Genomic DNA, 27,829 nt, shown 5'->3' with positions numbered 1-27,829 from the left:
TAAGGGCATAAGAGACAATAAATTAGATTTCAGTCCTGATCAGACAGGGATTATGCTGACAAGTGGCCTATCTGACTTGGGAGATGATATGGGAGTTAGCTTAGTTGGTAGAGCATGAGGCTCCTAATGTTAGGGGTGTGGGTTTGAGCCCCACTTTGGAAAAAAGGTTCCTGAATTGCAAGGGGTTGGACTAGATTACCCTTGTGGTCCCTTCCAGCTCTACAACTGTATATATATATTATTCTATACAGCCTTTTATTCTGGATGGGGTTGCAGTTTGATAGTGCTTTTAGATCTCTAGAAGCCCAAGTAGCATTACTGGCACAAAATACCTACCCTCAATTTAGGCTGGTACAGTATGGCCTCTCCTAGACGAAGAAAATACAGCCTCACTTACATACACTCTGGCAACATTGTCTATGGATGGTTACAGTGTGTTGTACATTGGGCTGTCCTTTAAGATGGCACAGAAACTACTGTTAGTTCAGAATATGGCTACTAACTGCAACTGGGAATTTGGAAGACATCTCACTGATCTTGAAATGGCTTCACTGATTTCTGGGTCCAATAGGAAATGTGGGTTTTAACTTTCAAAGCCTGAATGACAGCACCAGAATAACTCAATGCCTGTCTCTCTCTCTCTCTCCCCCCCCCCCCAATAAACCTGCCTTTCATGAGAAGCTGTTCTGTTCTGTGACACAGACTTTTCTGTTGTGGCATCTTATCTTTGGAACTCATTTCTCAGGTACAGTCAATAACAACAACAACTCCTTCTGATGTTTTAAGTAAAACAAGAAAGAATTACTCTAAGATGAATGGGGAACACTGGAAATAATAAGGGGCCTGGTGGAAGCGCAATTTCATAAAAGAATTATGGGAAAAGATTATAAATTTAAATACAAAGATATTGGAGTATTAAATTTCACATGATTTATTAATAAATTATATGGTTGACTTAATAAAGAAAGAACACACTGAGATGTTCTTCCTATATGGCAGCTGCCACTAGAAAATGCCATGCAAAGAATTGAAGATCTCAGGGGACATCTAATATTAATGAATGGATAGATAAAACTTGGGAATTTAACTTAATGTCTAAGTTGACATTTTCTGAGGTCAAAGGAAACAACAAAGATGAAATACTTTTGTAGCAAAGGGATTCTGTTACTTAACTACAGTCAAAATAACCTTCCAAATATATGGTATGGTTTTGAGATGCTATGAATTTTAAAGTACTAGTAGTTCTTTTTTTGCAGGCCCAGTTGCAGCAAGCCTAAGATTGCTGGGATGGGGCACAGGTAGCAATAACTACATGAGAACATTTTGGGATTGAAAATGACCACAACTTTATTGATTACAGATGCCAGTAGGCTTTGGCATAGGCATGGGGTATGTATCCAAAATCAACCAACCTGACTGCTCGCTGATTACATCATCAGGGTCAATACTGGGCTAAGGGACCCCAAATGACACACATCGAGGACACCATTAAGGGAGTTCTATGGTCTGTTAGCCCCCTGCCTGGACACACAGTCAGAATTCTTCCCCTTGGACCCATTTACCGGGGTACCCTGATACTTTGATCTGGAGGAGGGGGAAGGGTTAGGCTCCTTTCCACGCCATCTGATTAGACTAAGGATCCGGCCCAATGCGTTTTTCCACCAACAAGTTGTGACAATTGCTGTGAGGTAGGTAAAACCTCCAAGCCAGCCCAATTAGGCAAATTCCTTCCTGGCCCCCAATAAAACAATCAAGCAATTCCACAGCATTCATACGCACCGCCTGCTTGCCCACACACAGCTTTAAGTGGTTTGAGGATACACCTGAGTAAAAACAGGCTCAAACCAGGTCCACTCCCAAAAGTCCCCCTGCAGTTTGGCCATGATTGGTCAATTTAAATTTGAACAGCAGAAAAGTCCTATCATTCTCCGATGACACAGCCCAGCTGTGCAGGGACTTTTTGCCCCCAACCAACTTGCCCACAGCCACACCAGACCACAACTGCTGCTGCTGCTGAGCAGCATGGTAAGCGGTTTCTTCCTCTTCTTTATCAGTTTCATGTTATCTGTTTAACTTACTTTATTAGTATTGCAGTTTATGACTGTTGTGTGTTCTTCTTTTGGGGTTAGAAATAATATTTATTGAGATGGTATTGTTTCTAGTTTTGCAAACTGCAAATTGATAAACAATAGCGCAATCCAGGCCTGCTTACACCAGACTGTCAGGAGTTTGGACAGAGCCAAGGTATTTCTGCACCCAGCTTTGCCAGCTGGGTGCCATTGACAGAGAAATACATCACTGTGTCCGTGCTGACTTTCCCCTTCTGCCCACCAGTGGAGCCCAGTGGAAAGCCCAAAGACTCAAAATTCCAAGGCAGGGGATGGGATGGGGCTGAGCTGCCCTGGAATCTGCTGGATCTTGAGACAGTCTCACAGCAACTGCAGGCCAGCATCAGGCCTGATTTGGGTTTGACCGCTGCATCAGTATAGAGCTGGTGCAGGGATCAGGCCCAATGGTCCTGCCGCTGCTACTCTCTGGTTGCTGGGAGGTGCTGTGCCGCGGATGCAATGGTGGTTCTGCTGCTCTGCAAAGCCCCACCAGTGTGTGAATAGATGTTAATTGCATCCCACATGCTTACTGCAGCAGTTCAGGATTCTGGTGCTGATACTGGCAATCTTAAGAAGCACCAAAAAATTATTCACATAATGATTTAATAACGGACTCCCTGAAATGGTGGCTAGATAGATGAGGAAGGAGCAGTCAGTGAGCTTATCCAGACTCATAGAAAACAACTATTAATCTGTAATTACCAGTTGTAGGGAGTTCCTACAATATCCTGTACACTTCTTTAAATCACAGGACACTGTGAACTCTCCCTCTTCTGCAATAGAATGTACACCCAGCGAGTTTATACAAAAAGGGACAAGGGAGCAAGGTTATTCCTACATCTGTTGGAATGGACAGGATCTTATCTGATTGTTGCTGGAGTAAGTCTTGTGGAAATAACCTACAATAATAAAATGCATCTGTGACACACCATGATAGAAAACTTATAGAAATGTAGAACCAGGAGCATGGCCATCTTGCGTGACTTGTTTTGAAGGGCACTGCAATCACAATTTAGGATGTGTATATGTGCATAGGTGTATACATAAGAAAATACAGTTTACAGCTCTTTTATTTAGGATATGTACATTTGTATCATGACTGGGCACAAGAAATCCAGATCAAATATAAAGGAGTGTGCTCTCTCTCTCTCTCTGCAAAGTAATCTATTGGGGCATGATCCTGCCAAAGAACCTTTAAATCTCATTGGCTTCAGAAGGGAGAGATTTTAAGTATATGTCTAAGACTCCCACTGATACCCTTGGGTTTTAAAGTGCTCTACTTGGATAAATCATGCCCAGTATTTTCAAACTGCACTTCTGAATGTGCAGCCTTAGTACAGTCTTAACAATGAATGTGCAGATTTCTCCAGGGTAATGCAAGGTACAAATATTTAATTTCCAGTTCCAAGATCACAATCACATTCTATACACTTACAAAAATAACGTAAAGGGCATTTTTGCCAAGATCATTTTTGTGCCAAGTTATAAAACCCCAACAGGGAGCATCCTAGATGCTCTGACATATGTTCATAACAATTATTGTGTGAAAGGCGCCACTATAATGTGTATCCAAGAATGTTCCTTTGTGTGCCAATTTCAACATGATTAAAATGGGTAAAATATTGATACTGAAGACTACCTGTGGCCCTACATCTATATGCAAAGCATTATGATAAGCAAAATAACTCTTAGCTAAAATAGTGGTCACCAGAACATTCAAATTTTAAGGTTGCTTTTTGATTCAGACACCATACTAAGTGTATTCAGAAGCTCAGGGTAAACACAATCAGCTCTGCTATCCACATGATTATGGCACATGAGATTGAACACCCAATAAGACTTATGTTTCTTGAAAAAATGGCCTAAGAAAAAAACATATGAAAATAATCATTATTCCATTAGTATGTTCATTTCATGGAAAAGGCTTTGAAAGTACGCAAATGAGGTAGGGCCCTAGTGATACAGCTTATTGGCGAAAACCATTTCCTCAGAAATAATGTACACAAATCAAAAACCAAATGCCTTGTCTGGGGAATAGGTAGGAAAGCATGGGTGGAGGAGGGCGTAGAAATATAAACAATGTCTCAGACTATGAATTATTCTGCTAATCCCAAGGGCTAGATTTACAAAATATCTGACCAGTGTTTAAATTTTTAACCTTAAATTGAATACTGATTAGATCGTTTTTTTAGAGAGGAGATCATAGACCAGTGAGAAATCAAACAACTGTCATGTAATTTTTTTTTGCAGGGGTGGGGGGAAGCGGCGGGGAAGGGAATAATTATATATAAAACTTTTAGCTGAGTTAATCAAGCAAAGGGAATCAATGATCTAAAAGAGGTCAGTTACATAATCTAATTGCACATTGTAATTTCTCAATGAAACGTCTAATATTTTTCCTTAGATTTTATTATATCTGTGCAGTTAAAGTTAGTCATTCCTAAGGAGGCCATCCTAAACTTGTTTACATAAATTCCACTGAATTCACTGGTATGTATTTCTGATCAAACAGCATAAACTTCATAGCACAGACATGGTGAGGCTGCGTATACAGCATACATTTAAAGCACATTCTTTCCCAACCATCCAAAGAATCCTGAGAATTGTAGTTTACCCCCCACAACAAGAGTTCCCAGCACCCTTAGCAAACTACAGTACCCAGTATTCTGGTGGTAGTGGGGGAGTTCTTTAAAATGTACAATAAGTACGCAGCTGGAGGATCATTTTGCACTTTTCTGTGAAAGCTCAGTGGTTTAGAGCACAGCGCCACCCGCATCCCTTATCTGGCTATCTAGGGTAATGTTGTGGCCAGGAGCCATCTCAGGTTGGGGATCCAATTCTTAAGAGGTAGTATAAGAACTTCTAAGACCAGCTATTCTATTGGATAAAAGCATCTCTGTCTCAGCATTAACCCACAACCAGTTCATTACTGAAGTGAACCTTTGTTTAGGACATCCATTTTCTTTCTAGAACTAAATGGAAAGGAGAGGAAATGCTATCATCAGCATAACGTGAATGCCACACCACATCCCAAATCTCTAGACATCCTTACACAAGAGCTCATGTATATGCTATGTAGCACTGGAAACAAAATGTGCTGGATCCCTACATCTAAGCCCATGGGGTTGAGCAACAGCTTCCCAGTACCACCATCTAAGATCTGCTTTCCAGGAAGAACTAGAGTCATTATAAAACAGTGCATACAAGCCACATCCTGGGCAGGTGATTTAGATGAATATTAAGGTCAATTACATTGAAAGTAAATCATAGGGCAAAAAGAATCAGGAGGGACCATCCTCCCCAGGTCAGTTCCCATGGAAGATCATGCACAAGGGCAAGCAATGTTATCTCAGTCTACAGGGTGGAAACTAGAAATTTGAAAAAAGGGAAAAGGCAATCTATAGGCAGAAGTATTGCTAGGAGAAAATATGTACAAAGATTTATCACGCACTGTTTTGCTATGACATTCCTTTAACAACTAACACTGGAAAATTAACATAATAGGCCGTCTTCCATCAAAAGGAAGGGAAACATTGTATCTTGTATAATTACGAGTTATTTATATTTTAAACAAATTCCAATTGTATTGCTAATGGTAAACAGAAACACTGTTTTCTGCCCCAAAGGCTAAAGTTGTTTGCTTGCATAGGACATTACTACACACAGTGAAGAGTGCTCTTCCTGACTTAGATGAATCACACTCTTTTGATTTCTTAGGTCTAGTAATTTAAAATTGAACTAGAGTGAAGTTATAGTGGTGTTTGTATGAAATTTTCTTCCAGGCCACAAGTATGCATCTATTGTACTGACTTGTTGTCCATGAATTTAATGCTGACGGCTATGAGCTTGTGGATTTCTTCAGTCACATCCTGCCCTGTCAGGTTTTGTAAGAGTCTAGTCACTGGGTATTAACTACTGGAATTATACCGGACATCACATGAGGCACAATATATTGTAAACAGAAATTCTTTCTTGTTATTTTAATTACATATGTGCAATGCCCCTAGACTAAACGTCTTGGAAGCCACAGGCTTCATGAAAACTTTAAGAAGCAATTGCCAGATCACATAGCTAGCCTTCCACCAAAGCAGATTTTCTGATTACTATGAAGCATTTTGCACTAATATTTATATTTTAAAGACACAGAATTCACAGCATTCCTACCTGACAACCATGCTAACTTGACTTAGTAAACGTTTTTAGTGAAAACTCACTGGTTTACTGAGTTAGATTAGAAGAAGCTGCTTCCATTTTGAAAGTTTGGTACACATGCATCCAATCTAAACAGTATTTAATTTTCAAAGTTTATTGTGAGCATCTGTAACTATAAAAAGAATTTCTTCATAGATTAATAGAAAATACTGTTGCACTCGGTTCCTGCTTAAAAGGGATTACCCAGTGGCGTAGCGTGGGGGGTGCAGAGGGGGTCGGCCGCACTGGGCGCAACATCTGGGGGTTAGGGTTAGGGGGCGCAAATCCACGGGTTAGGGGGCGCAAATTACTTGCCTTGCCCCGGGTGCTGACAACCCACGCTACGCCACTGGGATTACCATAGGCATTTTACAGGTAACTGTGAGAACAGAATGCTGGACTAGATAGGCTCTTCTTAAATTCTTAGCAAACTACTAAGGAGCTGGAATGAGGGAAGAATAATATCTGATGGTTTTTAGGAAGTCATTTACTTCTAGAATAGAGCCAGACAGTAGAAAGACTAGGTCCTATTTACATGTAATGGAAAGCCATGGTCAGAAACATACAATGGTTTACCACAAATGAGCAGTATGCTGGTACACACTGTGCAAATCACTGCACTGCTGCTACCTTTTCCGTGCCAGCTGTGATCCCAAGAAAATCCCCACCACACCCCAGATTTAGGGGGAAAACCTCCTTAGTAAAAATTTTCCACTGGGATAGCAGGCAGGGAAAGGGTTAAACATCTCAATGTGCTCCATGCTGATGAAAATCATCCTTTTAACTGTAACATAAACCAGCCCACTATGCATTTGGGGTTATGTCTAAATATGACCATGAATTGAATGAATTCTGAGTAAGACAACCAAATCTCTGACAAGCTTGGTTCTTTAAACTAGTGTTTGCAAAGTGTGGTATGCAGATGGGGGTACATGAAATGGCTTCAAAGGGTATTATTAAAACTAAATTCTCACAAGAAGGGATCTCAATTAATATAGAAGTATACAAGCACTCACTATCAAATTTCCAGAAAACCACAACTTACCCTATAAAAAGCAGTTGTTAGTGGCAGCAGTGCTGCAGCAATGTTGTACTCCTCTGACGTTGAACAATCCTTCAAGTTGAAACAAAAAGAGGAAGTTAGCAAGTTATTCTAATCAGCTTGCATTTTCAACTGTAATTATGAGGATTACCCACAGAGAGCTTTGAAGACCAGAAAGAACCCTACTCAATCATGATAGAAGCAAATGTAGCCTCCTGGTAGTTCTTTAAAAAACCAAACAAACCTGAAACAATCTGGAAAGCAGAAAAAACTTCCATCTGAGATGTCTATTTACAGCTAACCAATCCTTTTGGTGCCTATATTATAATAAAGCCTCTTTACACCCCAGATTGCATCAGTGTAGTCAGGTATAGTGTGGTCAGTATATTTGTGTCAGTGCGCCAGGTAGCTCAGTTGGTTTAGAGTATGGTGCTGATAATGCCAAGGTTGTGGCCCCCTGCATATTCCTGCATTAGCCAGAGGCTGTTTAACAACAATTGCCACCGTTGTGATGGTTTCCACTAGCCTCCAGTAATGTTTGAGATTTTCTTCCTCTTGAGCTGCATTAGCACTACTGCAGAATTCTAGATTTTGTACGTACTTTCCTTATGCTTCTGACAATTCATTCAGTGCATTTAGATTTTGTATGCATTTTTAGTTTAATTTAGTTTCCACATGGCATCAGTACATTAAAATAAATGACAAAAACCACACAAGCAACAATGTAAAGAGCACTGGAAAGCTAAATTTAGATTATTTGTTCGGATTGTAACCATTTGATTTCAATCTCCGTAAACATTTCAAAAAGTTAACTGAGCTGCCAAGAATGCAACTCAGGTTTTTCCAAAGTGAGTATAAATCAAGTGATTGAAAACCAAATTAAAATCAACCCACAATTGCAATAAAAAGAAGCAGATGGTTCTTTATGCATTTTAGGGTTTAAATATGTATGCGTATATTTATTCTTGCCCTTAATAATTTATACCATTTTCTTAGCAGCAATTAATCTACTTGGAAAGTTAATACTGGAACCTGAAAGGACCAAGAGGCGTCAGGAGGGATGAGAACAAGGAAATAAAAGGTATTTTTAAAAAATAATAGAGCAAGAGGAAAAAGAAAGTTTATGCTAGAAAAGGTTTAATATTCAGTACGCTTAAGTTATGGTATCAGTGAGACATCCAAGAAGGTGGTGTGAGTGGGAGCACAGTCAGCTATATATATCTATTCAAGGCTGATTGTGGCCTCTATCTCTTGCTCATCAAGTTGGCCTCTACAGGCCTGAGTGACTGCCACCTGGTTATGCTGCACTGTTGCCTCTTAAAATTTGTCATGTCAAGGCATCTGAAGGCAGTCCTGTTTCAGGACGTTTTTAATGTTTTATGTTTTATCAAGTTTTTACTTTTGTGCTGGGAGCTGCCCAGAGCAGCTGGGGAAACCCAGCCAGATGGGCGGGGTATTATTATTATTATTAAGTACAAACCATGGAGGGGGTGGGCAGAGAGATTTGACAAATCAGAGAGCAGGAGAGATGAGACAGATTAGTTGCTCCTTTGTTTCTCTTTTGCTGTAGCCATTTTAGGAAAAAACCATGGCAGGAGAGGTAGAAATGGTACCATAGGAAATAATGAAAATTGTCAGGTGAGTGTTCTCATAATAAGCTAACAAACAGTTTCTTAGGAACTTGATTTTTTGCTCCATAAGCAGCACCTGTGTGTACAGTTGTTCTACATTTACTAAAGTGAATCATTATTTTTCCCATTAAAACATTATCTGATGTCTTTCCTACTAATTTGCCAGGGTTTCCCCCAGTCAACCAAAAACCAAGTTCTATTCTGAAAATGATTATAAAAGGTGCATGAAGGGATATACTGTGCTACAGCTGCATGTCCAGCTGTCACACTACCATGAAATCATACTAGTTGCTCCTTCAAACAATCTCCCCCAAAACTTGACAAGCCAAACCAAAAAGCTAGGTCTGATTTATTCATGTTTATCGGATTTGTTATTAAGCTTGGAACATACAATGGTGTTATTAAAGGCTGAGTAGTCCATAGATTATCCTGTTTCTGGTGCATTCCCCAGCACAAAAATGGTTCAGCAGGAGCCAGGCATTCATAGGTTTGAGTGAATTCAAGATGGAAGGGGGGGGGGAGAAATGAGGGTTGAATGCAATTTTTCACTAGTCAGACTTGGAGACAATTAGTTCTACTGCAACCCAAAACAAATTTTACCTAGATTTACCCTCAATAGTATTGTTAAGTTTTGGCAATACAAAACATCTGTCTTGAGCAGCTCCACAGTACTTTAAAACTAACAGCGGGTCAAAATCAGTGATGACACTGATAGAGTAAGATTCATTGTTCCTTCATTCTTCTCTTACAATAGGAAAAAAAAAGCTCAACCGTCACAGAAGAGTGATTTCCTACATTTCACATCAGTATTGTCACTTATTGTAACAAAAAACTATTAAACCTAAGGGCTCATGTTCTTCACTCCCCCCCCCTTAAGACAATGATAAAATACAAGAATGACAGCCCCTATGTTTCTGCACATCTGAGTTTCTTTAGCAAAAATGCCATGCATGTTTCTGAAAACTGTCATGAGGCCCATAGCAATAAAGTTCAGCATACTCAGGCTGTAATCTTCTCCCAAGGAAATGGTTGGGATGCCAAGATGCCTTTTGACTTTTATTTCACAGCAGGACTTCATTCGCTGCAACTCTGTCCAAACCTTAAACTACAACATCTGTGATATACTGGCCCACAACAGAATTTGTAGAACTATTCTACAAATAGTTTTTAAATTAAGCAGTGGGATGCTTTATAACACATGACAAACTAGGAAGACAAAAAATATCAATAGACGCTGAGCATTACTGCTGCTCCAGAGGATAGGAACCAAATCAATGGATTCAAATTACAACAAAGGGGATTCCAAATAAGAATTAGGAAGAACTTTCTGATGGTGAGAGCTGTTCTGACAATGGAACGGACTACCTTAGAAGATGGTGGACTGGAAAAACACATTTTTCCCAAGATTAGGAATAGAGCAAGAAGATGGTATATGCATGATATGCACCAAGTGTGCTTCCACAGGGGGCTCATCACTAACACTACAGACACATCTTCAATTCTCAAGTGGTGTGATATTTCCCTTTTACCTGAAATGGTAGGATATTTCTCCCTCATCCAGGTCTTGTTCAAGAACTGGATTCTTCCTTTTTTAAGGAAATTGATGTCTGCAGAAGCAGCAAACAGGACTCTGAAACTTTTATTCCAGATGAAACAAAAATTTAGGAAAATGAAAATAAGAGTGATAGGCAGCTGAAAAATGTCTGTTGTAGAAGGCCTAAACATAGCATTCTGTGCTGTTAGGAGGAAAACTAAGCAGATGTTAAGTGGTTTTTTTTAAATTAAACTAACGTGCCTATATGAAAGGTACTGTATAGAACACAATACCTGACCTTTAATTGTCCACAAGTCACACATTTCAAATGAATTTATAATAATAATAATAATAATTTATTATTTGTACCCCGCCCATCTGGCTGGGTTTCCCCAGCCACTCTGGGCGGCTTCCATAGAAACCAAAAATACACTAAAATATCACAGATTAAAAACTTGGTAGATGGCACCTGCAAGCTTTCATTAACTTATATCATAGTTAGATATCTATACTTAGATAATGAAAGAATCCATTATTTTCCCATACATTCCTTGTTGGGTTAATATTTTGAAAGTGTGCAAGCCTATAATATAAACCTAAAGTGATTTAATTGCCATAGTTTCCTTCTCTATGTCGTACTTTTGAAAGGAATCTAGGAATGTTTAAGAATTACCAGCTACTGTTCCCAGGAATCCCAAGGGAAAGCCAGGACAGTTAAAAAGATATCCTACTTAACAGTGCTATTTTGCAAGTATGATAATGCTACAATGGAGTACAGTACATAATGAAATATAATTATTTATTTTATAAAATTTATATGCTGCTTGATTATAGAAAAAACCTCAAACCTAAACAGATGACACCAGACACAGTAGGATTGGGGGCATGTGGGTTATGGCTTTCATAACACTGGGCAACAACTTTTTACTTTTTGAATGTTGTCTAGATTTCTACAACTGATTTAGGGTATTTTTGCACTGCTGAATCAGGAAATGGCATCCGTTTCTCTCCATCAGGTCAGGTTTACTGTAAACTGAATGGTGGGCATTGATAAAGGTAAGTACACGTAAATTAGATGTTGCTTCACCATTTTTCAAATTTCAGGGCTTGAGCTTCCCTTTCTTGGAACTCCTGGAATGCTCAGCGGCAGGGAGGTCTCTCTTCAGAGTCCAACAGTAGTCAGCCATCATGGCTGCGTCCCAGCGACCCTGATACCTGGTCTCCATCTCTTTCATGTCCTGATGGAATCTCTCCCCCTGCTCGTCACTCATTGAACCCAGGTTCTCAGGAAACCGGTCCATATGTGAAAATAGGTAGTGCATCTTGATGCTCATGTTGCAGCCCAGGTTTCTGAAAGCAGTCAGCATGTTGTTGATAAGTTCTGCGTAGTTTCTGGCCTTATTGTTGCCAAGAAAGTTTTTCACTACCAGAACAAATGCCTTCCATGCTTCCAGTTCCACTTCGTTCATTGACTTTCCGAACTCTGGATCTCTGATGAGCTGACAGATCTGAGGACCATCAAAAATGCAAGCTTTCAACTTCTCCAAGGTCAATCCTGGAAAAGCCTGGCACAAGCAAGTGAAGCAGTCACCATCCTTGCCCAGAGCCTTGGTGAACTGCTTGATGAAGCCGAGCTTGATGTGCAGCAGTGGGAAGAGTATTTTGTCTCTGTCCACCAGAGGGTCGTTGATGACGTTCCTTTTTTTGCAAGGCACCAATTCCTCCCGCACAGGCCAGTCCTTCTTCGTGTAATGCTGAGCACGGCCCCTACTATCCCACATGCACAGAAAACATGGGTACTTGGTGAAGCCAGACTGTTGTCCCAACAAAAAATTCACCATCTTCAGGTCAACACAAATATACCACTTATGCTGATCATAACCAATTTTCTCCAGCACATACTTCACCACTTCATAGTTCTCCTTCAGTGTACTCGAGTGAACCAGGGGTATAGAGGTAAACTGGTTGCCGCTGTATAGCAGAACACATTTCAGTGATCGCTTGCTGCTGTCAATGAACAGTCTCCAATCTTTGGGTTTGTACTGTGGCACTCCAAGCTTGAGCAGAAGCTGCGCAATATCTGCACAGTACACCAAGTCCTTCTCTTCCGAGAAAAAACGGAGGTACTCTTGATGCCTGTTGCGGAAGAAGCTGATGCGAGCACTGTCAGAGAGGAGGTTTTTTTCCTTCAATCTGGATGCCAACAGTTCGGCAGAGTCCTTTGACAAGCTGAGGTCGCAAACTAGATCATTCAACTTATTTTGGGAAAATGGATGTGGAGCATCATCTTCAAGAACCACTTCTTCTTCTTCATGTCCTTCAACACTGGAGGCATCTTCGTCACTAATGTCAGGAAGTTCTCCGAAGATAATGCACTGGAATTTCATCAAAATGAGCTACAGGACGACGTGCTGATTGAAGATCAGAATACTTGAGGCTGCTCTGGTTCCTTCTGTTGATCCCAGCCGGACCAATTTATGGAAGATTTCGAGGTTTTATGACTTCAAACTGATCCCTTTTCGACATAATCACCCAGAACTATGAGACCTGAATACTTCTTGTCATTAAAATAATCATTTCCAATCAAAACAATTATTCGACATGGCATTTTACCCCCACCAACTTCTAAAATGCTCCACACAAGCGTACATGTGAACAAAAACATAAAAAAAGACATGTGGCCATAGCTCAAAAACTTGACCTGATTGAGCAAAACCAATGTGATTTTTGGATTCAGCGCATCAGATTCGTCCTAAATCAACTGAAAAAACGCAGACAACAAATTTGTTGTTGACCAGTGTAATCAATGATTTGCAATATACTGCAGGCTTCAGTTACTTTAGATCGTATTCCAGTTGATCAAAACCACGTGGTACAAATGCCTTCAGAATTTCACTCTCACCCTGATATGCAAGGTATAGAAAAACAGAGTGCATCTGCTTTGACTATCCTTCACTGGTTCCCAATGCTTCTGGCACAGTGGAACATTATGATAGTGGCTACATGCAAAATGACAATGCAGCAATACTCTTCATAAGCTGAAAGGCAACTGTGCTAGGGTTAGGGGGAGGGTGGCCCAAGGCAATTTGGCACCTGAGGTGAAACATCCCACTTCTGCATCCACAATTGGGGGGGGGGGGGATATAAGGTATTGTCCTCAAGGGCTGCCTGAAGCCGAGCAGCAAAGCTGGGTTGCGGAAATTCTCCCTTCTGGCTGAACCAGCAGGAGTGGAGGCGTTTTGCAGAGGCTTGCTGCCAATCCCTCTCTGCCCCTAGAGGCCAGGGATACCAGCAGCAAAGCTGGGGGGCAGAACCGCTTGAGGCGGCTGCTTCACCCCGCCTTATGAGTGGAATGGCTCTGTTAGGGAGGAAAGGAACATGAGAGAGGTGGCTTAGTATGGTGTGAGAACCAGATATACAAAGTGCATGCGTATCAAAAGTTACATTACAAATATAGTGATCTCAAAGTAACATAAAAAGCACTAATAAATAATTACATATGCAGTTTGATTATTTATGCGTCCAGCAACATAAACTGATCAATTGTTAATGTTCTTATACATTTACTAAGAAAATATATAGAGAAAAAAATAATGTTTCCAAAGAGAATTAAAATAGTAATGGTGGGAATTAAATCTGCTATGTGTGTCATCTGGATGACTAGCAATGAAGTCTCAGTAAGCAGCACGTAGCAAGCACATTAAACAAAGCTTAATTAGAAGATCAGGGCTTCAAGTAATTTGAACAATTTGCTTGGTCATTGCTCTGAATCATCTCAGCCATCAGTCACATATTCTTGCATCGATTGAGCTTAATCTCCAGATGACTTTAAAGTTTTACAGGCTGAAGCAAACACCGAGTTAAAACAAAAAGCAGGAATGTGAAACCCACATAACCCATGGGACAAGCAGAATCAGATTAGCACGTAACAGGCATCTCTCTGTTTAAATTACTCTTTTTAAAATAGTCAACTCAAGATAGGGAATAATTCCTTCGATTTTTCTTTTTTCATTTGATCCTGTCTTGAAGCTACACCTCCAGCATTCAGCCTTACATGCCCATCTCCTCAGTTTGTACCTCACTCTCAGTTGTGCTCAGGGAAGTCAGAAGTCAGAATGAAAGCAGCCCTCTGCTCCAGGGGATATAGCCCTTTGGCCTATGGGGGCACATTTTGCCCCAGTCCTTACTGCATGCACATCTACAGAGAATGCAATTTCATTTAACTCTGAGGAGCCTATTAATACTGCTTCCACTAGCAAAGTCCAGAATCTGAAGGTAAGGAAGAAACAAAGAAAAATTGTGGCACAATGGCAGGGTTACCATACATCCGGATGTTCCCAGACATATCTGGAATGCTGTAGTCGGCAGCAGTGCCTGGGTGAAAATCTGGATGTATGGCAGCCCATCTTGGCAGTGCTGCTTTTCCATTAAAAAAGGTTAGTAACTTAACCGAATTTTCACTGTTTGAAATATGGCAACTCTACACAATGGCAACTATAAAACAAATAGCACTCTTCCATTGGATCACAGGGGGTGCACAAGGAATTTATTTAGCTCCCCCTGCAAGACACACAATTTTCTTTATGAAAATCCCCACTGCTCTGAAGCTACCGCTGTTATTGTGACCACTACAGCAAAAGAAAAATAGTATGAGTAATTCTATAAATATTTGTCGCTGTGAGGAGCAGTGAACTGAATGTTACAATACAATAACCTCCCTTTGGAAATACCTAAAATCTTGGAGTGTACATGTGCGTGTTAGGAAGTGAATCAAGAAAGATGAGTCTTAAATTACATGAAATCTTCCTAAAACTTTACAGTTATTTCCATTTGCTAGAGGATATGACATTGTAGAAAAGTACATAATCGCTTCTCATAACTAGATTCTGCAACAATTTAGTCAATGTAGTAAAACTGCTTGCTATAAAAAAAGGGGGAAACCCCTGCTCTGTCACAAGAGAACCAAATAAAATGTAATCATGAAAATCCCCTTGCAAAAGGAGGATCATTTTGACATCTAGCACAATTTAGAAATACCATCTCTGGGCTTTCTGAATTCCCCAGACTGTTATGCAGGGCTAAATTTCTAACTCTTAAATAAAAATCATAGGAACTATGGAGAGTATGAATTTAAGAATGCATAGCTGGTACAAAAACATGTAAATTGGCACAATGATAAAAATACTTAAGAACATAAAGCTATAGAGAAAACAAAGTAACTTCAAAGAAACAGCATCTGTTTTATCCAGGTATAATTCTAATAAAAAATTGTGCAAAAGACAGGAGGAAGAGGCAAGAATAAACACACTGCATTTTTCTATCTGGCATCCGTCTGTCTTGAGAGACAATTGAGTGCACTTATGGGAGTGAAGTCAAACTGCTGCTTTAGCAGCACTGAAGAGACTTTTCTGCCCCTCACTTACCTCTACAGCATGTGCAGAAATTGCCTTCTTGGACTCACTCGTCCACTTAATCTGCTGGAGCCGGTCTTCACATCAAGAAGTCCCTAACTCACTGAGGGTTTGAGATGCATCGGCTACCTGCACCTAGTTTAGCTGGCTGGTTGAAGCTGTTTCCTTGCTGTGACTGCTGTCACATGCTGACAGCCTCTAGGAGCCACAGGTGAGAGCTGAGTGCAGGGTGGGGACCAAAGGTGGACAAACGACCCCGGAAGGAGCATGGCCTGTCCCCACCAGGATTGGATTGGATAGTAAGGAACAGACAACTAAGCAGAGCACACACACTTCCCTCACCAGATCCATTAAAGTAAAGTAGCACTTTAGGCTGTGATAAAATTGTAGTCACACCCTCTGAAGTTATTGATCAGGTTTTTCATTTAGGTTAACCATTACCCACATAACTTTGGCAATGTATGTCCAAACCCCAGAGGAAGGCAAATGCTTTCTGGAACAGTTAAAAAAACCGGATGATGCAGACAGCCAAACAGATAACCCTATTGTAATACTGACCTCAGAAAATTTCCATGCTAGTTTAGATTGTTGCAATATGAAGAAGATAAGTAGCTTTGCACAGCTGTATTATATTATAAATAATTGCTGAACTTCTGATCTACCTGATTGTATTTTGTTGTAAATGGTTCATTTATAGAGCTTAATCCCTAGACCTGTCCCAGAGAGACGTTTCCCCCCCTAAAATGTATATATTTAAAAAGCTTATCCCTCCCCCTCAAATATTAGTTGGATTTGCTTGTTTTTAACCTGGTACATCATTATTCTTCTGTTTTAAGGATCTTATATCTGATATAATAAATGCATACATTGTTCAGGTTGAACAAACTAATTTATAAACTTACACATTGAACACAATATTTGAAATGGTTTTAGAAAAATGAAAAGTTAATGTAACTCAGAATCACATAACTTCAGAAGATTACCAATTAGGAAACTATATTTGCAACAGAACCATATAGCAAACAGGAAGTTGGGGCAAGCCCTATAGTCAACAATTTTTGCCTCCCTTGCAGAAATAAATTGCATTTCATATTTCATTCATTGCTGTTAGTCTGAACTTTTCTTATGAACTTGACCTGCCATCAATATATCCTTTGCCCTGTTCCCCACTCATAGCTCGCCCCCCTTTGGTTCCTGCCTTTGGAATGTTTGATTTATCTTGCATACACTTTTCATAAAAGACATGTCATCTCTCTCTCCTCCTTGTTCCATCTTCTTGCACTTACAAAATTGTGGCTTGATTACTCCAATTCTGCCTCTGAGTACAGATGAATGGATTTCTCCAATTCCATTCTGTTTTTATTCAACTTCTGTATTATGCCCTGGGGTTGTGCTCTAGGTGCCTTCCAACAGGACAGGAGCATTTCAGAACATTGATAACAGATTTTGCTTTGGTGCAAAAAGGTAAATACAAAATAGTACTTCCCTCAAAGACAGAAAGAATTTCCCAAAGGAATAAACATTTAAGTTGCATTTCTCTAGAAGTGTTCTGAAGCAGAGTTAAAACAAAATATGGTACCTCACTTCCCCTGAAAATCACGCTTGTTCTGTTGAAAAGAGAAAAAAACTACTTCCTCCTGAATATACATATTTTCCTCTTTTGATCTGTTTATTTATTTAGATTAAAAAATTGTATTTATTGCATTATATTTAGCACCAAAAACAAGCATTTGCATGTAATACAGGAGCATAATTTATATAATTAGCCAGTTCGCGTAATAAGCACATTAGGCCAATCAAATTAAGCTAAATCAATTAGGCTAGTGCCAATTGGACCTTCCTCCCATTAGAAACAGCAGGTACATAGGAGCAATCTGATTGGGATAATGGCAAACTCAAAGGATTGAAGTTCCCTTCCACCCATGGCATGGTCTTAACCTGGCTTCCCTGACTATATTGTTCCCCCGCCCCACATGACAAACATCACATGGCCCTGAGAAACAGTACATTTGGCAGAAATACTAATGACAGCTAACCAATAAAAAGTTGAGGGGCTTATTAGTGACATTGATTTTAGTTTAATTTATGAATATCAAACATGCACTTTAATCTTGGATTCAGAGTCTGGGGAGACACACAATAGATTGCTCTTTTTACAGAATAATACAAACTCCATGACTTTTCTCCTGTCAACACTATCATCACAGTTGACAGACATGTTTTAATGCACTATGTGGTTGCAGAAGCCAATTTTATGTTTTTATAAATTTCTATATAAAGAAAACATTTCATTCTTTATTGACATTTTTAAGCTTATCTAGAAGGAGAAGACAAGTTCGGCATTTAAAAATAATCTTTATAAAGAAAACATTTCATTCTTTATTAACATTCCACATTTAAACTGAGATTTGCATGCTGCTTCAAGTGCAAGTGATACGAGTAACACACACACTTTTACTTTATATGGAATTCATTACTATTTAATAGAAATATCAGCACAGATCATTTTCTTGTGTCTTGCCAATCTATATGATTTCCCACTTCCCACTGTGCCCAAGTGGTAAAAGAACCACTGCATCCATGTCTCCGCTTACGTACCCAACTAACTATGCTCTCTCACTGTCACCATTTCCCCAGACGTGGCTGGTATAGGAGGAAGACTTGATAAGCAGAAGGGCAACAGTCCATGCACATCCTTCCCAGTCAATCCCCATTCTTCAAGTCACCTACAGCTTCGGCTGGAGTGAGAAGCTCAATTGGAGAGCTCTTGCAGTTGCCTAGTGTGATAGCTGTATCTATATCTATGGTCCTTACTCCCTCCCTACATAGATAGCTTTTAAAAACCTAGAGCTAATTTACACCTCCTGGTACTCTATGGGAAAGTTAGAGGTGCTGGAAAAGCACCAACCATATTGTTTTATCAAGCAGTGATAGATAGTAAAATTTCATTTTAGTTTGTCTTTATTTTTGCATGCTATATTCATTAAATGTATTAATTTCATAGGAAAGCAGTAGAAGCAGAAACTGTCTTATTACATGTGAAATTAAACGGATTGCCTTCCAAGGGTTTCTAAGCAAAAACCACAGCTTGAAAACAAATAATTGAAATAGCTTCTCAATGATTCTTGAACATTTTGCGGATTACGACATGGCCCAAATGGAGACGTCGTTTATAGCAGTAGTACACAAGTTTAATAAACAATATAAAATTATCTAAACCAAAAGGAATCTAATTAACATAAGTAAAACTAAATGTAGTATTTGTTGTTTGGCTAAGGTATTTGTTACATACAACTTTTTAGACCAAAGTGGTTAGGAACAACATATTAAAAAAGGGAGATGTGCAGTACTAAGAAAATCTAGCAAGAAATGTAATCACCTGCTTAGCTTAAATGCAAATGGCTACTTTAGGTATGTCCAATGTGCTCCTCAACCCTTTTCAAGAAGACCAAGCAATTTATTAAATTGCTAATTATAGAGTATGTTGTTACTATATTCGCAAGATACTTAGATTTGTCTGTGAAAATGCTGCTGCAACTTATGTAACTGTTATTGGGTACAACTGACTTTAGATGCCCTTGGGGGTCAGTTGTTTATTTTGATGGCATATGATTGAGGCTCTGTTCACAGAGTTTTAGCCTAAGGTGTTTGTACAGTTAAGCCTAGGCTAAAATGAAAAGTTAGAAATTGTGTACATGCCAAAAAAAATTATTCCCATCCCATAAAATAAAATGAAAGGGTATGTGAAGAGGTTGAACGGAGGACCGAGAGGGATAGAATACAGTGGTACCTTGGGTTACAAACGCTTCGGGTTACAAACGCTTCAGGTTACAGACTCCGCTAACCCAGAAATAGTACCTCAGGTTAAGAACTTTACTTCAGGATGAGAACAGAAATTGTGCAGCAGCGGGAGGCCCATTAGCTAAAGTGGTACCTCAGGTTAAGAACAGTTTCAGGTTAAGAACGGACCTCTGGAATGAATTAAGTTCTTAACCAGAGGTACCGCTGTATATTAAATTCAAAGCCCCAGTTGTTCTTCAAACAAAGCACATTGCCAGCAAATCATTTCGACAGAAAAATGGTTAATGAATACTAGTGCTTATATGTGGACTGAAAACAATGAACTTTCAGCCATAATTTTTGGGCAGGATTCATCGAACCAGCCCTGTGAAGGACTTCTGGTTGTGCAATAGAACTTTCCTTCTCCCCCTACGTGCCCCCCAAATTGTCTCGGAGGCGGTCGGGAGAACCCCAGAATAGTGTGTGCTGGGAGGAGAGGGGGAATGATCTACCTAGCAAGCTACAATGCTCACACAGAGAGAACAACGGAGGAGAGGGCTATGTTCTGCTCTCCACAATTGGTGGCAGCCATATTTCTAAATACCAGTTGCTGGAAACCACAGGTGCGGGGAAGAGCTCTTGTGCTCAAATCCTGCATGCTAGTTTTCCACAGGCATCTGGTTGGTTAGATGGGCCATTGGCCCAATCCAGCAGGCTCCTCTTATGTTCTTAACAATTAGAAGAGTGCAATATTGAATTCCACCCTTTAGTCTAAAAAAATCTTGTCAAGCAAAGGTACATAGACCTATTATAGTATATGCATAATTGTTCTGAATATAGGGTATTTGATTCATAGGGTTTTTTTTTAATTCTCATAAATGTCTACCTCCTCACACTCAGCCAAGCAACGGAGGTTATCAGACAGAAAACATCAACAGAAATTCTGCTCTTAACACACTGCATATTTTATTTGCTATTCTTTCTGTAACTGGGGTTTGTTTTTTGGCAACATGGGAGATACTGGTGAAAACCATAAATAGTGATTTAATCTAACTGAGCAATTTTAGCATCACATTAACTTTAATCCCTAGTTAATGCACAAAGAATGAAAATATGCTAACACATGACAAGGCATAGTAATATGATATATGCAAACATCTCAGGTGAAATGAGGCATGAGGTATGTCAAATTTTTCATTCAACAAGTCCTTCTGCTACAGTTATCCACAAAACAGTTTTATTGCTTGAACTATTCTGCTGAATGCATGACCATTTGAGAAGTTTGATTTATAAACAGCATAAAATGAAATTTCATTTATTCTCCTAAGAAACCAAAGTGACTATTAGCTCTCAGACTGAATCCTTCTAGACAAAGCCTTCTTCCATTTTGTTTTTATTAAAAGTATTTTTATCCTGCCTTTCTATCGAAATATACTTAGGATGGTTTAAAAAAAGTATTTACAAAAATGACCAAATAAAAATGGAAAAAAGCAGAAAATATACCTAAGAGAATAAACAGCAGCATGCAACTAATCATACAAAAAGTAGTAGGTGGTAAGTAACTATAACGTACTATATTTCCAAAGAAAAAGGTGTTTGCTCTCTGCTGGCGGGAAACTGGCAGGTCCCTGGGGAGATAACAGTTCTAAAGACTGGGGACAATCACCAATTATGATGATCTGAGTACTGGGCAGCTTGCTTTAAGAGTATATGGTCCTTCAAATATCAACCCACATCTAAAGGCTACCCTTGCCCATGTCCGGGAGATAAGAGCTCATTCTGGCAAATACCAGATAAGGCTGGTAACATGTTTCTAGAGTATACTACTTCAGACTGCAGATAGTAATTCACATGGCTGAAAGACCCTCCATATCTCTGCACAAACAGAACCAGGTAATGGACAGAAAGGTTTTATCCCTGGCATGCTAGTTTTTATGCAAGGGAGTGTTCTCATACAAAGGAAGATAACAGTTGTGTAAGTCCCAATATGCATCCTGAAGTTGTGTAGGCCAGACACAGTTTTGCAACCTAATCTGCACTTTTGTGAGAAGTAGGCTTAAATTACTCTAATACAGATGTTCACCAGTCCTTGGCTACGAGCTTTTGCCACTTCATAAAATTCTGAACTCAAACTACAGGCTGCATTCTGATTTTAAATGTACCATGTCTTTGAACTGTGCTCCATTTGATTGTCCTTCTATGATAGTTATGAGATTCTGTGAACATCAGCTGAAACAAGTGAGCAGTATCAGTCATGGGCAGGCAATTCCCAGTAAGCCTGCAATACTTTCTCCTTTTCTCCTCGGAACATCTACGTTAAAACAGGCTAGGACAGCAATGATTACTTCTCTGTGTTTTAAGTGCTTGCTGCCAGCATCAATCCTCTTAGAAGAAAGCACTTGGTTAACAAACCCTTGTTACAGCTTGGGGTTTGTCTGGAATGAGACAAACCATGAGCCAAGGTTCAGGTGATATGCTAAGCCAAATCATGGCTTGGTTTAACAATGAAAAGGACAAGGGAAGAGCAAAGCAGATGTTAGCATAGTGTGACTTAGCATGATATGTAAAGTAGGCCTGTGTGTAATTCTTTACTCAGGAGTATTTTCATTATTATGATATTTTTTTAAAAAAAAGTTCATAGCAAAAGTTCTTAAAGTGCTTTGAAAATTAACTGTTGTTTGATTCAAGGGGAAATATTAAAACCTCATTATGAAACTTGCTACCCAACCATATCCAACCACTGAAATATCTTTGCTGCCCATTATCCTTTAGCACTCATAATAATAGCCTGGTTTTGCCATTTTAAATTGTTTATGTATCTTCATGTGGACTAGCCAATAAGTAGTCAGTTAATGAATAATGAGCACAATATTGTTCAATATAAATGAGACAACCTAATTAAGAGCAAATGAGGTTGAAGCCACTTTATCCCTCACCTGCGAAGGGGGCTTGTTAATCAGTTGCCTTTTTCCTGTCCTTTGTGTTCTTGTGCAGTTTTTAGGGCTTGATGTTAGAATTCCTATCTATAGTACCCCAGGTATGTTACTGGATATGTAGGTAGTCCCCATGTAGCCATTTTGTAGTATGATCTGTTATGGTAGATGATGGGGTTCTGGTAAAAAAACCAAAGGAAATCATGCAAGTCTGGGCTCACCTCTGATCTGCAGCTCTGGATCAAATCTATTTTCCCAGAGATATTTTACTTATTATTCACAAATACCAAAGAGCAGAAACGTCTATAAAGAGTTTTGGCATTGGTCTTTTAATTGACAACCTCCCTGCAGGCATCTTGAAAATTAATAAACAGTCATAATGAAACTGCACATTAAGGCAATGATCTTTGAACTACAGTACTATGCAGGAAGAATCCAAAGGACTCCCCTGGGTAAGGAGCATAGCATGAGCGGGAGGAGGTTTGGCAAAAAAAAAAACAGGGTTAGGCAGAACTTTGAATATTGTAGTCTTGCTTGTCTGATGTTAATGTTGGTGTTTGTTTCATTTGAATTTACTGTTGTGGTGCTTCTAGGACGGGGTGGGCAAAAGATGAAAATGAATAAATGAGAATAGACTGCAGCTTACAATTATATTATGAGAAAAATGCAATTGGACGTTGTGATTCATTTTGCTTAACTTGAATGCTGTCTTAACTTGCACTTTGTTTAATTTGTGTTAAGGTCCTCTCTTTATTTTGCAAGTACTCCAAAGCTGACGTTCTCCTACATGTTTTTGATTCAGTGCTCTATGTACTGTTAATTCCTTTCCCATGTAAAGCATATTATACAGATACGGTAGATTAATTTTTACAGCCCAAACACACTTTTCACTTTCCACATTCAAAGATTGATTTTGAATGGGCTGTGAATCACAGTTTATTAGACATAGTCTTTTTACTGTATTATTATCCTGGTATAATAAAGTCAAGTGGTGGTCCCTAAATAAGACAAACATATCTGCTGGGCAAACTTTTAAAAATCTGTGAAATTCAATATTATATATGATTCTATACACACATATAGGTACTATGTATAACTAACTGTGTTACTGTATATAATTATATTTTCAAATGACTTTTGTTGGGATCCTGTTGGGAGCAGTCAGTGAGGGTGGATGGTGCTGCATACCTGGCCTCCCAGCTACTTACTGGGAGAGAGGGGGGTGAAGAGGTGGGGAGATCTGCACTGTGAGATGCATTGGTGGAGACAATGTGGTGCTCCTGCTCATGGGCTCTCACAGTGCCAACTTCCCTACATACTACATGCTATTCTATAACAATTTTAAGGAAATCAATAATGATGCATATCCTGTCACTTTTGGCATTTTTAATGAAATGCAATTCTAGTGTTTATTATCTAACACAGGTGCCTTTTTAGAATGATTCCTTGGAGAAGTAAATATGGAACATTTGACAGGTAAAATTTCATGTGGATTTTTCTAGTTCCTGGCCATGTCCTCAGACACCCATGTATATTTTACAACTCATAAAGTAGCTGGCTTAGTTCAAACTTCTTGGTTTAAAGTAGCCATATTTTAAATGCATATTTAGTATCAACAGTTATCCCAATATTCCAAATCCAAGAAAGCTTCATGAGATAACTTTGCTTTTGAGTAGCAGACAATTGCACAGGGGCAGTTCTTCGGTTTTGTCATGAAGAAGCTTGAAAAAGAAAATAACCCTGAAATCAAAATCATAAGCATTCTGAAGAAAGTTCTTTTCTACAGAAAAATACTCATGGGTCAAAGAAAAACACAGCTATTAAAGTTTCTGAATAATTTGATTCAATTCTGCTAAACATTTTTGTATACTTCCATAATCCAAAAATTTGGTCTCTGCCATGAAATTCTCTTGCTCTTGAGTGATACCAGGGGTCATCAACCTTTTTCAGCCATGGGCTGGTCCACCATCCCTCAGAGCATGTGGTGGGCTGGACTATATTTTGAAAAAATATATGAAATAATTTCTATGCCCCACAAATAACCCAGAGATGCATTTTAAATAAAAGGACACATTCTACTCATGTAAAAACACGCTGATTCCCGGACCGTCCGTGGGCTGGATTGAGAAGGCGATTTGGCCACATTCGGCCCCTAGGCCTTAGGTTGCCTACCCCAATATAGACTTTAGTGCAGTAACTCCCCCCCCCAGCTACTTAAAAAACCAAACAAACTGATGCACTATTCATCACTTGTAATTTCTCATTCACTATCTAGTAGTAGGTATAGTGTAGAAAGCATTCAGATGCTATAAAATAAACAAACCAAAACAAAGCTATGTGTTAGCAACAATTTGAAGTGTAAGACAAATGCTACCAAAGAAAGATGGAACCCTTGCTGTCTTTCAGGGAAAAGAAATGCTTCACATTTATAGTGCAAAAAAAAAATGGTTAAGAGTGATGCTCAGACCCCCAGGAGCAAAGTTTTGTAGGAAGAGGGAAGAATGCTAAAATATCACCCTGCTAATTATAAATGGCAGTTATAATCAGCTATTTGGAAATACAGCAAAATATACAATGCAATCTAGTACCTCACATACATGAACATTTGTAGTCAGTAAATTACAAGTTGAAGCTAAAAGCAATTTTTAAGTACCTGCAAAGTACAGTTCATCATCCGTACAATGTAATCGAACTGCTGATGATCCAGTATAGCTCGATTTTGCTGAACATGTAGGCTTAGTTCCTGTGTCAAACATTGCCGTGCTGCTTTTCCTTTTAGGGCTCTCAGTGCAGCAGGCAGAGTCTATATAGAGAAAAATGTATTCCAATTGCACAAAACATTAGTTTAATTGAGTTCTTTACTAATACTTGGATTATTTGTAAATAAAGTAAACCAAATCACCAAAGTCTCTAAACGATCAACATTTAAGCTAGTGATAGGTTTAAACTCTTTAAACTCTCCCAGATTTTCATATACAGTGGAACCTTGGTTCTCGAACGGCTTAGCTGATGAACAAATCGGCTCCCGGACACCAAAACCTGGAAGAAAGTGTTCCGATTTTTGAATGTTTTTTGGAAGCCGAACGTCTGGTGCAGCTTCTGCTTGAAGGAAGGAAGCTCCTGCAGCCAATCGGAAGCCACACCTTGGTTTTCGAACGTTTCGGAAGTCGAACGGACTTCCGGAATGGATTACGTTCTAGAACCAAGGTACCACTGTATTCCTATTTCCTAACCGAACAACATTTTCATGCTAAATTATAAAACTGAATGAAATGTGGGGGCTTAGAGAAGGAATTTCTTGGTTGTGGTCTCAAAAGTTAAGGAGTATGCAACATACTGAGACATGGCAGTGCCCAGTCTTGTAGGTTTTAATGAATGTGTAAAAAGCACCGCTCTTTCCACAGACTTTAAAGATGTTGTATAAGTAGTCATATGACTGAGGATGGAATTCAACATTGTGCTAGGGAGATTGTTCTTCATCAGAAGCATTTCTGCTTGCCCAATGGAATGATTTCCCATCTCTTTCCCTTATGCACTCTTTCTAGAGTTTCTCCTGACCCTCTAGAGTAGATTTGGGTGTGTATGCAGAGGGAAGGCAAGTGAAAATAATGCCAGTAGGAACCCTTGTGCTGGCTTCCACTAGTAGAGTGGGTTAATTGATGTAGCCCTTAGTTCTTTAGGACATTGATTTGTTTGTATTAATAAAATAAAGGCAATATCCAAAGATGCCTGCCTGCTTCCACAACAAAAATCTATTTGCACAATAGTATTTCCTGTTTCTCTTCTCCCTGTTCCAACCCTTCATACCTTCAAAGTCTGTCTCCAGCTTTGAAGTAAGGGAACAAACCACCTGAAGCTGGAGACAGACTTTTAGGGTATGAAGGGCTGGAGCAGGGAGAAGAGAAACAGGAAATACTGTTTGGACCTGATTGTTCACTGGGTGGAAAAGAAGAAAAATTACTTGGGTGGAGGAGTGACCTCTCTATGTATAAGGTAAAGAAAAACAGGGAAGGTTTGTGGGGTGGGTGGGTTCCATGTACAGAAATGTAACAGAGAAGGGGCAAACAAGAGGGTGAGGTAAGATTACAATTTTAATTTAGAGTAAAAAGGAATCCACATATTCACATGCACTGCCTCCACCCTAACTGGTACCTCAGTACTTTCAGTCTGATACTTGATGAAGAGGACAATGAATAAATGAAAAAGGACTACAATCTGGCAGGAGTAGTAAAGAGGTCAATCACTTAACATGTATGAGTTTAACTTGGAAGTACTCCTCAAATAGTTTAGCAGAATTTTTTATTACCTTTTCAGTCTCCAAAATTTTATTTTCAAATATAAAAGAGATGCAGTTTCTAACAACTTCCAGCCTTTGTGCACTGTTGAAAACCGTACTTGACTTTTCTACTATGGAAACTAACAAAGAAAGAAGTAGAAACATATGTGAAACAATTTCTTGTAAAAACCATCACTAAAGAGCTATTGCATTAGAAACATTCCTAGAATAACTCCTAGGGTATCTTTGTTTTATTTTGCTACATTTGTTCTCATTAAATGCGCAGAAGAACACAACCCTATTAATGCACAGTCATGTCTATCATATTGATACGTGGGCAGACTTGACTGACTTTTCCCCCCCAAAGAGGAAAACTGTGCAAGCATGTCAGAATTTAAAATCCATATGAATTTGGCAGGGAATATTCAGGAGCAAGAACAAGCAGAAATCTGGCATTTTGATGATCAATTTCCCCTGCAAAACCCTTGTGAATTACGGGTTATACTCCTTTACGGAAGTAAGATACCTGGGGTTCCAGCAGTGGAGAATTAAAAGGGATTTGGGGGCCAAGCCAGGGCAAATAATGAGAAATGCCATCGGCTTTTTGAAAACAATGGCACCCTGGGGATTCCCCTAGCAGTGAAAACTGTGTCTTACTGTTAGAAATCCAGCATGACACATGGCCCCAAATGAACAGCTTAGGGCACATGCCAAAGTAGGCACCCTTATTTCAACCACAGTATTACCCAAATTGTCAAGAAGGCAGTCCTCAACTGCTGAAAACAGTCTAATATGTAATAATGACTCAAGTTAGTTAATGCACTGATGATGGTAAGGCCAAACAGAAAAGATGGCTGGCTAACTGGTATAGCTATTATGGCAGTGGGAAATCCATTAGCAATGCAGAACCCTGCACACATGAT

At 39.3% G+C, this 27,829-nt stretch overlaps 1 protein-coding gene across 2 annotated transcripts in view; it reads right to left on the bottom strand.

The window, feature by feature from the left end:
* The window catches only part of SBF2 (SET binding factor 2), a 214,480-nt gene that overhangs the window by 58,699 nt on the left and 127,952 nt on the right, over window positions 1-27,829 (bottom strand). For both annotated transcript variants that reach the window (XM_081918027.1, XM_081918028.1), the window contains exons 15-17: window positions 26,937-27,046; window positions 25,284-25,433; window positions 7,345-7,413 (exon numbers count right to left, since the gene is read on the bottom strand). In XM_081918027.1, the coding sequence (XP_081774153.1) occupies window positions 7,345-7,413; window positions 25,284-25,433; window positions 26,937-27,046 (329 nt within the window). The remainder of the gene's footprint in view (window positions 1-7,344; window positions 7,414-25,283; window positions 25,434-26,936; window positions 27,047-27,829) is intronic.

The sequence above is a fragment of the Podarcis melisellensis genome (genome assembly GCF_964234715.1).
Source record: "Podarcis melisellensis genome assembly, chromosome: 1".
Taxonomy (NCBI): domain Eukaryota; kingdom Metazoa; phylum Chordata; class Lepidosauria; order Squamata; family Lacertidae; genus Podarcis; species Podarcis melisellensis.
This window is presented reverse-complemented; position numbering and strand designations above follow the sequence as displayed.